The following is a 12,793-nucleotide window of genomic DNA, read 5'->3' as shown; positions in this document are numbered from 1 at the left end:
TATTGTCTTTGCTTCTGGAATGAAAATTGTCTTTGCTTTCAGTTGATCGAATCCAACGCGAATAAAAGTATTTAAAAATATTTGTTTCTGATTTTTTGGTGATTTTCAGATTTTTCTGTAAGTATGTATTGTATTTTCTTGTATGTATTCCATAATGTGAATATTGTATTTTTTTTCCTTATTAAGAACACTTTGCCATCATTTTAAAATTTATTTTACATGGGCGTATGTATACTATTCGTTCGGAAATAAATTTATTATTATTATAACAAAAAGGCCTATCTCTATTAAACAACTAAAAAGAAATTATTTATTAGAATTTACGCACAATTTATCTTCAGAACGTTTCCTCAATGTCTCCGTTTAAGTGTTAATACAACAACACTATTAAAAAATTAAAAACTTTACATTTATTGGCCAATTAAAGTAAGCGATTTTCTTTAAATTGCTCTCTTGAAAAGTAGCAAAAATCGAGATACGCCTTTTCGTCATAAAGCCGACGATGTACTCCATGATAACTTAATTCTTCAACATTGTATAAATATTAAACATTAAAGACATAATAGTTTAAAAAGTCTTCTACCAACTTTACTAAATAATTGTTTCAAATATAATACCAAGCAACTGCCCGGATCTTAGCTTGTTCGACGCCATGTCTTGACACATCAACTAGAAAAATTTAAAAACGACTTCGAAAATTCAGATTGAAAGTAACAAACTTACCTAATATTAGAAAACGGTACTCCGATAGATCGATATACAGGGTTGTTCACCACATACGACACGGAGTATTGTAGCTAAACGATGAGATTTTTACAAATTGTAAGTTTGGGGTTCGTTGAAGGACTATTAGAGCTACAATTTAAAAATATTTTTACAAGATACAGAGTGTCCCACCCAAATAAATAAAAAATATCAAAGTTGTATTTTTTTAAATGGAACACCCTGTATATTATTACATTTTTAGTTTTCTACGATTAAAATAAAGATAAAATTTGATTAAGGTTTATTATAACTTAAACCTTACCGTTTTTGAAATATTTTCAATTTTGTGAAATTGCAGTAAAAATTTTAAAAGCTTCATTTCTCCAAAAGGGTATCAATGTTTTTAATACTAAATATTTAATGAAGTTTATTTATTGATCAGTTATTGTGTTGCAATAATAAAAAATAATACCACCTTATACAGAGTGTCTTGATACTATTTAAGTGTCTAATATAAATACACTATATAAAAATATTAAAGACTTTACATTTATTGGCCAAATAAAGTATATGATATTCTATAAATTATACTATTGAAAAGTAGCAAAAATCGAGATACGCCTTTTCGTCATAAAGCCGACGATGTACTCCATGATAACTTAATTCTTCAATATTGTGTAAATGTTAAAAATTAAAGACATAATAGTTTAAAAAGTCTTCTACCTTGAAACAATAATTTAGTAAAACAATTTAAACGTTGGTTTCTTTCTGCAGTGTTGAAGAAATAGATGTATTACGTATGCACATACAAGCCAAGAGTGCTTTCAACACAACCGCATTCATGTATATATCGAAGACGACCTTTTGCCTCTGCCATTGACAGCGACAAAGTAGAACGGCGTTCGCGTGAAAAATCGCGACACGCCGCAGTTCGGTCGCTGATTTTCAATTTTCACACCGCCGAAAATATGGCAAAACCTCGTATTATCATATTTTCGCTCTTTTTCATTCGCATAAAAAATCGAGGTACGTAGGTTACTCCTAGTGCACTATTTATCAATAAAAATACTTATTATTTTTTATACACTGGGTTACACGTGCATTGTTCATGTACAGGGTGTCCCACTAAGAATAGCTCTCTGCTGTATCTCGGAAAGTATTAGCCGTAGGGCTTGCGGAAAAAAAAATATTTATAACTAAAGAGGCTATGAGAAATTGCTGGAAATTATTTTCAAGTTTGTAGAACGGCCGCTAGAGGGCGCAACTACTATAAAAAAATAAGTAAATGGAGTTTTTACACAATTTTGCCTAGATAACTAGTACTATAAATAATAGCTCCATAATCTTCAGAAAATTTTAAATTTTTTTGTTAGAACCATTTTCCCCTATCTGCCAAAATAAACGGGTGGGGGAAGGTTCGATCTGTTTTTATTTAAATATTAATATATTCGGACTGGAAACGCTCTTTTAAACGAGGGCTCGTTTAAAAGAGCATTTCTTACTCTATATTATACCTTAAAAAGAGTAATAATAAGCTTTTGAATGTAGACGTTAGGGGGCGCGGTCTTACAATTTAATAAACATTTCGCGTTTTTTCAAAATAGTTAAATACGATAGTATATGTATTTTTAGCTGATGGTAAAGAGTAATAAAAGCTTAAAAAGTCAGCGAAAACCGCATCTTGATATCCTCTTTCAAACCAAAGATATTAGCAAGATTATAATAAATACGAAAAAATATGCCCATAATTAACTTATTTTTAGAACGCGGTAACAGTAACCCTCTTGATTATGACCATTCTAATAAAAAATAAGATAAAAAATACTATTTTATTCAAAAAATCGACAATGTACCAGAAAAAATTGCTTTTAAAGAAATAGTTTAAACATCAAAATATTATTATATCAACATTTTGATAGTCTCAGCAGCGTTTTTTTATCTTTTGATTGCTTTTCTAAAAAATACCTTTCTTCAAAAGAGAAAAAACGCTGCTAAAACTATCAAAATGTTCATCTAATAACATTTTGACGTTTATACTATTACGTCAAAAGCAACTTTTTTCCAAAGCCTACCATGACTTCACTGTACACTGGGTAACAGGTGCATTGTTCATATACAGGGTGGATCAAATTCGACGCTTTTAAAGGGAAACACCCTTTTCTATAGGAGATCGACGAAAACTAATATCAGTGTCTGGAACTCAATTTTTATTAAAAACATGATGGTGAAAATAGCACATCGATATCTGTTACCGATTATGAGTTACAGGGTGTTTTCAAAAATATGCATTTTTAATAAATCGCTATAACTTTTTTGCTATGGAAAATTTTGTATTTTTGTGAAAACATTTCCAAAGCACCTTTTTACGTAAAATTTAATGGTTTAAGTATAATTTTTTTAAAATTAATAATTTAAAAATGATCAACAGAAAAATTGATTTTTTATTCGAGACACCCTATATATTTTAAATTAACTGAAACATACTTAAAATTACCTTTCCAAAAATATAAAACACTTGTTATTTTGTTATAATCCCCTTCGAAATACAAAATCTTTAAAAGTTCGCTACTTTTAACTAGGTATGAAACAATAACATTATAAAAATATTCCTCAGTAATCCGGATACTTCGTTAATTCGGCGGTGGCTGTTCCGATATGTGTCCGAACTAGAGGTGGGAATTCTAGTTCCTTGGGAGGAACTAGTTCTTTAGTTCTAGTTCCTCCAGAGGAATAGTTCCTTGAACTAGGTCTTTAGTTCACAATAGTCCCCGACTAACATTGACATCCCTGTTGCTTGCTAATGGGTTTCGTTGTCAGTCAGAACTATTCACAGTATGATCTGTATAATTTTTATAATGTACGAAATATAACGAGACGTGTAATTGCGTATGTTAAAAACATATAGGTAAGATTTATTGTAGATAAAAAAAAGAAACTCAAATTAGAGTTTAAAAAACTATATCACAAATCAATTGGAGTAAATATTACGAAAACTTTACGAAAAATTGCATTTTTCCTCACTTCAAACTTTTTGTTTTTGTCTATAAATTCAAAATATCTACTTCGTTTTATAAGATATATCTTAATTTTAGGGACATAAAGTGGAACATTCCCATAAAATATTTAAAGAAGAAACTAAAAATCAAAAACAGTATCCACGACAATTTTCTGTAGGTATATCCATCGTCGTCGCCTTGTATTATGTCTCGGATCTGCCGAGATTCCCGCGAACTAGTCTTTTAATTAGTTCCTCTAGGTCCGGATCGGATAACATACGGTTGGCACTCCCCACGCCTGCCTAGCATTAATCGCGCTTGTTGATCGGTACGTAAACTAGTCTTTTATTTTGTTCCTCTGGGTTCGGATTCGATAACATACGGCTGGCACTCCCCACTCCTGTCTAGCATCGATCGCGCTTGTTGATCCGTCCGTAACTAGTATTTTATTCAGTTCCTCTAGGTCCGGATCCAATAACATACGGCTGGCACTACCCGCGCCTGCCTAGCGGCCTAGCATAGGGCTAGGGGCGCTGGCCGATCCGGCGTCGTCGCATATTATTATAATATAATATCGGTCACACTCTCGATCCCGGAATAGGTCCTGATGAACTAGTTCCTTTCATTCCGGGGCCGGAATAGTTCATTGGAACTAGTTCGTTCACGAACTACACACCTCTAGTCCGAAGTTCTACTGTAAATATATATTTTTAATTTTTCTATTTCATTGACGATAAATCCAGCTTTTTCTATAAAACTTATAACTTTATCATTTCACAAAGGACCAACAAAAACTAAGCGTTTTCCAAAAGGAAATTAATCACGAATTACAGGTGTTCGGATTCTAAATAGGGCGCTAGGCCTCTGACAAGAAAACAGGCTATAAATCATCATTAAATTATATAAAGAATATCAGTTTAAGAATTTGTTTGTAAATAGGGACGCTAACAAATGAAGATGGATGCTCCGGTAAACGATTCCACGAAGAATTTCGGTTTCTTTCTTCTCTTGGGGAAGCTTGGAAACCTCTCCTTACTTAAGCAAGTCCTTGTGTACTGAATAATAATTATTTAAATTGTTGTTAAGGTTTTTCGGTTTTAAAAGCTGCTTAAACCATTAGTTGGTCATTTTAAACTCTAACAACTAGCACCTCAATGAACGTTTTTAAAATATGCGATCAAAAACATTAAAAAGAGCGATACTTTTGCTAACATGCAAAACGATTGGAGTGTAGGTAATTCTCAAATAGGAGATCGGATATGGACCTTTTTTGAAATACTGGATCACCCTGTGGATTAGCCATTAATACTAGAATAAGGAATAAGTACAAGAACAAGTAAATTATTTATTTATACCATATAAACATAATAAACTTAGATAAATATAAATGTTTAAATGATAAATCAATATTAATTTATCTAATTATTTGAGTTTTAAACAAATATCTTGCAGGTACAACTAAAATATGAAATAAAAATAATTTATATTTGTTTATACATACATGCATACAGGATGGTCCGAACTGTATTCCGGAAACTTCGGCAGAATATTCTGCAGATAAAAATAAGTAAACAAGTCCGTATAACTGTATGTATGTCCTAAAATGCTTAGTTTCGGAGATACAGGGTGTAGAAGTTTTATTTTTATTTCGGTTTTTTTCCAAATAATTTATGAAATAAAGTCAATATTTGGACGAAATTTGGTGTCTGTGAGTTTTTTGATATTCGAAATTTGATGTTGATATCAACATGACTCCTATTTGTAGAGGGCACCACCGACATGTGTTTTAACTGTTTTGAAGAGTAATAACTTTTTTTGTCCGTACCTGTACTGAGTGAAAAATATACATTTACCTGATTTTTTACGTAAAAAATGTATCTTTGTCGAAATCTCTAGGAGCAACCGTTCTCATGATATTTAGAATGGTAATAGTCATTACATGTTATTATTGACAAAAAATAAGCATATGATGAGTAGATATATAGTTATTTGACTGAAATTGTAAAATTGGGAAATTTTTCTTCGAAAAAATGATAAAACAGTTTTTCTGTTGGACATTTAGCACAAAAACATTTTGAAATTTATGATTTCAGTCTAATAACTATTTAGTCAATATGTTTAATTTATATGTCAATGATGACAGGTATTGATAATTTCAATTCAAAATAACTCGGGAACCATTACTCGTAGCGATTTTTACCAAGAAACCTTTTTTACATAAAAAACGTCGCAAATGTATATTTTTTTACTCGGTAATTTTATACAGGCATGGACAAAAAGTTATTACTCTTCAAACCAGTTAAAAAATATGTAGGCAGCACCCTCTACAAGTAGGAGTCATACTGACAACAAAATCAAATGTCAAAAAACTCCCACACACCAATTTTCATCCAAACATTGACGTTGGTTCAGAAATTATTTGGAAAAAATTAAACTTCTACACCCTGTATCTCCGAAACTAAGCATTTTAGGACATACATTTATACGAACTTTTTTACTTATTTTTATCTGCAAAATAAGCTGCCGAAGTTTCCGGAATACAGTTCGGACCACCCTGTATAATTTCGAAACATTCTAAGCGAATATAGACTTTCTCTGATTGGCCAAAGATCTCGGGGGAGTTTGTGTGCTTCCTTCAACATCATCTTCTACGTAGCGGTACATCAACAAAATAGCTACACAGCTTAAGAGCTCTACTCCCGCACCGCATATACCTAATATCTAAAAAACAAAAACTGTAAAAATTAAAAACTGAATTTGTTATTAACAATTATTATTTACCTCTGCCAATCTATATATTAGGCTCTTATTATTAACACACATTTTAAGTGTTAAAATAGCGTCTATAATCGTTAACAACGATACGAAGAAATTGAAACCAACATCCTAAAAATATAATGAAAATTAATAAAAATTAGTAATTTTACAAAAGTACAAACCGCAGATATCCAGCGTCCAGGGTTTTTAATTGTCAATCCCAAAGAAAATAGTAAAAATAGTATTAATTGACCAAGAAATCCTATACTGTCGCTGACCAAGAATACGTAAGCTATTGTCCAGTTGTTACACTGCGGTGTAATCACAATCCAAGAAGCTAGGCTACTGAACTCGAGAGACTAAAATATAAGTTTTATACCAAAGAAAAGTAAAATTTAGAAGAAATATTATGTGGTTTTATTACTGGCGTTTAATACAAAACATAAAAAGTCTAGTTAGGGTGCTTATTAATCAGTTAGTTAATAATTAGTAAAAAGACAGTGTATTTTTTGTAAGTATGTAAACGCATAGGTACAATTCATAGAAAAAAACTGAGAATATTTTTGACAGATCTCTGTAAAAAAAACATCATAATAGATTTGTCATATTGTGACATACAGGATGTCCCATGCTGAGCGTGCATTAGAAATTTCTAGAGAACTACAATATCTAGATTGGAGATTTTTAGCACATCATTGTTTCACAGCGAGATCTATCGATTAAAAATATTTTCTATATGGCGGTACTTCTGAAAATACCGGAAGTTGACAGCAACTTTCTTATACATACTGCTTTCTGAATAAACTGTCACAATATGACATGGCCAGATCTATTGTTTTACGTCATTTGACGTTTAAAGTCGTAGGCTACTGGGTAAAATCAAGAAAAATGTATGCTTTAAAACTAAATCTTTAATAACTTAAAAACGATTTATTTTAGGTATAGGAACATGTATAGTCGAAAAGTAACGAATTGAAAAACCTTTTCACTATTGAAATAAAAAAGTGGGTTGCCATCTGAAAAAAAAAATTATGATAATTTTTTATTCGCTCAATTCCATGACAGCTATCGCCATTATTATATGACATTCAAACAATTCAATTTTTGAATTAGATAGTCACATGTCTTTTCTTTATGTCACAGTGACTATGATAATCATTATATTTGATTTATAGGCTATACATTTTTTTTTGCCAGGTACTTTTTTTCATCCAAAAATTTTAAATATTATTTTTTTCAAAAACGGTTAATGTTAGGTATAGAGTGTTTAATATCAGTATTCATAAAATTTTACAGAGAATTTAAGTACTATGTAATAAAAAATGGGGGTACCCATTTAAAATAAGAAAGTTTCTGTCAACTTCCAGTCTTTCCGGAAGAGCCGCCATATTGAAAATAAGCATTTTTAATTGATAGATTTTGTTGTAAAACAATGATGTGAAAAAAATCTCCAATCTAGATATTATTGTAGTTCTCTAGAAACTTCTAATGCACGCTCAGCCTGGGACACCCTGTATACTTGTGATTGTTATGTTTGTTTGATCAAGATCGCATTATTTTAAGTTTCCGCCTATTTTAGTATTATTGTATATCTCACAATTCAAGAACGAATTCGTAAAAACCATTCAAGAGTTCTCTAAAAAGTTTCAAATAGATTTTTCTGTAAAATAAAATGGGGAAATGTACATGGGATTTCCTATGTCCAACATACAGAGTGGTCCGAATTGTACTCCGCAAACTTCGGCAGCATATTCTTCAGATAAAAATAAGTGAAAAAGTTCGTATAAATATTATGTGTCCTGAAATGCTTAGTTTCGGAGATACAGGGTGTAGAAGTTTCACTTTTATTTCGATTTATTCTAAATAATTCCTGAAGTATCGTCAATATTTGGATGAAACTTGGTGTCTGCGAGTTTTTTGATATGAAAAATATGATTTTGATACCAATATGATTCCTACTTGTAGAGGGCGCTACCTACATATTTTTAACTGGATTGAAGAGTAATAACTTTTTGTCCGTACCTGTATAAAACTACTGAGTAAAAAATATACATTTACGATGCTTTTTACGTAAAAAGGTCTCTTGATAAAAATCGCTACTAGTAATGGTTCTCGAGATATTTAGAATCGAAATTATCAATAACTGTCATCATTGACATAAATTATACATGTTGACTAAATACCGCATGATCGAATAAACTGGCGTCAGCGATGGCTATGAAATGACGATCGATGACACATTTCCCATATAATTTTAGATATAAAATGACAGCGATCTTCATTTTATAGCCATCGTTGACACCATTTTTATTCGATCATACGGTAGTTATTAGACTGAAATCATAAATTTAAAATCTTTTTGTGCTAAAAGTTCAACAGAAACTGTTTTATCGTCATTTTTTCGAAGAAAAATTTATGATTAATTTAAAAAAAGTTCCCAAATTTATTATTTCAGTCAAATAACTTTCTACTCAACATGTTTATTTTTTGTCAATAATGACATTCCTAAAAAATGTCTATACCTATGTGGCCGATTCATCTATCCAAAAAAAAATCGGAAAGAGAAAACTTTCCGAAACGTTAAGCATTTTTTTCTTTGTTAGGCAAATTTTTATTACTGTAAACACAACTTCTGACAAGCAGCGTCCGTTTAGGTTTAACGCAGAAGTGTTTGCAAAAAATAACTATTTTATTTTGTAGATTTTTCTTGCAGTGCAGTGGCGAAATACCCATAAAGGATTTTTTTGGATATAACATTCCTATATTGACTATTTCCATTCTAAATATCTTGAGGGTTGCCCGTAGCGATTTTTACAAAGATATATTTTTTAAGTAAAAAATCATGGAAAGGTATATTTTTTCACTCAGTGGCTTTATACAGGTACGGATGAAAAGTTATTACTCTTCAAACCAATTAAAAACATGTAGGAGGCGCCCTCTACAAGTAGGAGTCATATTGACATCAAAATCAAATTTCTGATGTCATAAAACTCCCAGACATCAATTGTCATCCAAATAGTGACGTTACTTCAGAAATTTTTTGGAAATAGCCGAAATAAAAATGAAACTTCTCCACCCTGTATCTCCGAAACTAAGCATTTTAGGGCATACATTTTAAGAACTTTTTTACTTATTTTATCTGCAGAATATGCTTCCGAAGTTTCCGGAATACAGTTCGGACCACCCTGTATAAATATGGCAATGCAACACACGATAAAGGGAAATTAAAACAACTTTGGGTGGACGTCATCAATGACACCATGCGTCGTCTTATGGAGTTTGCTGATGGTCGTATTACGATGTGCAACCAAAGTTATTTTAATTTCCCTATATATAGGCCAGTCATTTAAGACATCCCGCATTGCAAACGGGACTGTATGTATGATTTTTTTATATATTGTTAGGACCCATGAGACTAAGTTATGCCCAATTTTGCAACCCTCAAAACCCTGTGCTACTCCCGTGATACTCAAAAAACCTCAAAATTTTGGTACTTATTTCAGTTTTTTTGAAAAAACTGTCTTAAGAAAGCATTTTTCAAATTTAATTGTTCTATACTTTTATAAAGTCAACTAAATTTCCTACAAATTAAGCCTAACCCGAGCCCTCTAGGCTAATTCGTTGTTCAAATACAGCCAATCAAAGATCGGCAATTTTTTTGAAAAACTAAAAATTTGTGAGTACGGTCACATTCCAAAGCAGGTATCGGCTAAACTAATGGCTCTGGGGAAAACTCCCCAGATATATAAAAGCCCTACTTTACTTGGTCCTCTTAGAAGGACTGGGTCCCATCCATTCCGGATCAGTCGGAGAGGGGGGAAGAGGAGGAGGAAGGACATTCTCTGACTATGGAGATGGGTCATCATATGTTAAATCGTTCAATTCCTCGTCCTCGTCATCCAAGATGATGGGAGCAACGTTGTTGCAGCTTCACCGTTGGTAAAAGGAACAGAGGATGGAGCACTTCAGTTGTGCTTTTCTGCAAGTGCAGGAAGGATCCTGCACTTGCACTGCTGTTGGCTGCATTGGAGCAGCCTTTCTTGCATCTGCTTGCAACCATCTTAAGCAGGTTTTGAGGGGCGGGCTCTGTACGGATAGTTATTGGCATAAGACCCTGTTGACTGGTGGTCCATCCCCAGTCGGATGGATTTTTCTCGACCCCCTCGCTGTTCAGCGTGCCCTGATCCCCTCCATAGAAGTTCAACAAAATCTCCTCGCCAGCATTTCCTACTTCTTCCTGCGTCGAGTTTGGATCAAAGAAAATGGTGGCGAGGTCTATCCAATGGGGATTTTTTTTGTAGACATTCGCACCACTTCATTTTGCCTTGCCAGAAAAAAGCAGAAGTGGTGTCACACCCACTGATTGCATGCAGAAACAAAACCATCTCTCCTGGAAGCTGCATTTTTCCGCTTAAAAAGAATTTGCTTCATATTGAGCGCACTCAGATCCACTTCTACCGCCTTTCTGGAAGTGGAGGTTTGTTTGTCCACAGCTCAAGCCATTTAGGAAGACCAGTAAATCAATATCCTCCCCCATGATAAAAACTTGTTCGTACGATGAGCTCTTGGAGAGGGCAGTTCTCACTATCTCAGCATCGGCGTATTCTGATGGTTGATGTACCTCGATACCCTGTCTCTCAAATTCGGTACACATCATGGTGATCAGTCGGCGTTTGTTTGCATAGGAGAGCACTTTTGCTTGAGGCACTTTGATGAGTGTCGCTTCATCAAACAAAATGTCACCACAGGAAAGAGAAGAAGATCGCCGCAGACGTTCAGCTGATTTAGTGTTTTTCATAGCCGCATCTTCTGGGTATCCATCAAAAACAACTACAACATTTTTACCAAAGTTGTTTAAAACGTAGCTGACGTATCCAGCCACAATATCTCTGATGAATAATTTCGATGCCAGACTACCAAAACGCCTTGTTTCCTGGGATAATGTTTTTAGCGAGCGGTGTAAATGCTGAATAGAAGAAAGATTTAGTACCCTTGCGCATTCCTTCTTCAGTGAACAAGGACAACGGATATGGTGCTAGCTCATAAGCAAAATGCTGCTTCAATTGCTCATCGGATTGTTTGGTGATGCCCCTGTGGAATATGGTGAGAGGATCAACATTAACTTTTTTATTCAACACTTTCACAGAGGTGGTGACTGATGCCAAGGTCTTCACTTTTTGTTTTTGAGGAAAATACGACACCTAGCGGCCCTGTTCTTACATCAGATTAAAGCTGAATAAATTCTCTACAACCATTCCTCACTCCTTTTCTCTAGAGCCATTAGTTTAGGCGATACATGCTTTGGAACGTGACTGTACTCAAACATTTTTAGTTTTTCAAAAAATAGCCCATATTTGTTTGGCTGTATTTCGACAACGAATTAGCCTAGAGTATTCGGGTTGGGCTTAAATTGTAGGAAATTTAGTTGGCTTTATAAAAGTATAGAACAATTAAATTTGAAAAATGCTTCCTTAACATAGTTTTTTCAAAAAAACTGAAATAAGTACCAAAATTTTGAGGTTTTTTGAGTATCAAGGGAGTAGCACAGGGTTTTGAGGGTTGCAAAATTGGGCATAACTTATTCTCATGGGTCCTAACAATATATTAAAAAATGGTAGATACAATCCCGTTTGCAATGTTTGCCATTTTAAATGTCTTAGATGACTGGCCTAATAATATATTTTAACATACTTACCATGCCAACCATTTTTATAATCCCTGTTTTCGTCTGTGGAAACTTCCCCCTCTTCAATTTCTTTTTCACTAACTCATCATAAGTGTTATAAACGGGAGAAATAGTTTGAAGTAACAATTGCGTTTTTCTTCGAATGCCCGCTTCGGCCATATTTGTTTAAAATAATTTTACGTTATGCGTATTATAAAAATTTAAATAAATAATATTTGTCGTCTATATTCGTTTAGGTACCGTTATGGATTAATCGCCACCAAAAGCCTTAAGATAAGCAATAGTGTATTAGAGATTTTTTTAATATCAGTAGCCTATGGAAGGGCACTTTTAAAAACAAACGAATTATTTATAGTAGATGAGTATCTCGGTTGATTAATATTTATCAACGGATTTGTCGAGATTTATTTTCTTGAGTAGCTGGGATTAGTGTAAAATTGATTTAGTACAATAGATATCAGAAGAAAAGTATTTTTCACTAAACTAAATATACAGGGTGGTCCGAACTGTATTCCGAAAACTTCGGCAGCATTATGTAGATAAAAATAAGTAAAAAAGTACATATGAATGTATGTCCTAAAATGCTTAGTTTCGGAGATACAGGGTGTAGAAGTTTCATTTTTATTTCCATTCTCCGAAACTAAGCATT

At 33.1% G+C, this 12,793-nt stretch overlaps 1 protein-coding gene across 1 annotated transcript; it reads right to left on the bottom strand.

The window, feature by feature from the left end:
- Positions 1–6,222: 6,222 nt before the first annotated feature.
- On the bottom strand, positions 6,223–12,462 carry LOC115888024. Its single transcript, XM_030907593.1, has 4 exons — positions 12,154–12,462; positions 6,641–6,817; positions 6,483–6,587; positions 6,223–6,422 (listed from the first exon to the last, which is right to left on the bottom strand). The coding sequence occupies exons 1-4, from the start codon at positions 12,301–12,303 to the stop codon at positions 6,276–6,278; spliced, it is 579 nt and encodes a 192-aa protein (XP_030763453.1). The 5' UTR covers positions 12,304–12,462; the 3' UTR covers positions 6,223–6,275.
- Positions 12,463–12,793: the final 331 nt, after the last annotated feature.

This window comes from Sitophilus oryzae, unplaced genomic scaffold (assembly GCF_002938485.1).
Source record: "Sitophilus oryzae breed Bouriz unplaced genomic scaffold, Soryzae_2.0 scaffold_682_pilon_pilon, whole genome shotgun sequence".
NCBI lineage: Eukaryota > Metazoa > Arthropoda > Insecta > Coleoptera > Curculionidae > Sitophilus > Sitophilus oryzae.
Note: the sequence above shows the minus strand (reverse complement) of the source record. Positions and strands in the feature narration are given on the sequence as shown.

Coding starts and splice junctions, on each gene's coding strand:
- LOC115888024 (XM_030907593.1), bottom strand. CDS start 12,303: ATGGCCGAAGCGGGCATTCGAAGAAAAACGCAATTGTTACTTCAAACT. Junction 6,588..6,640: donor CTGGACGCTGGATATCTGCG/GTTTGTACTTTT, acceptor TTATATTTTTAG/GATGTTGGTTTCAATTTCTT. Junction 6,423..6,482: donor TAATATATAGATTGGCAGAG/GTAAATAATAAT, acceptor TTTGTTTTTTAG/ATATTAGGTATATGCGGTGC.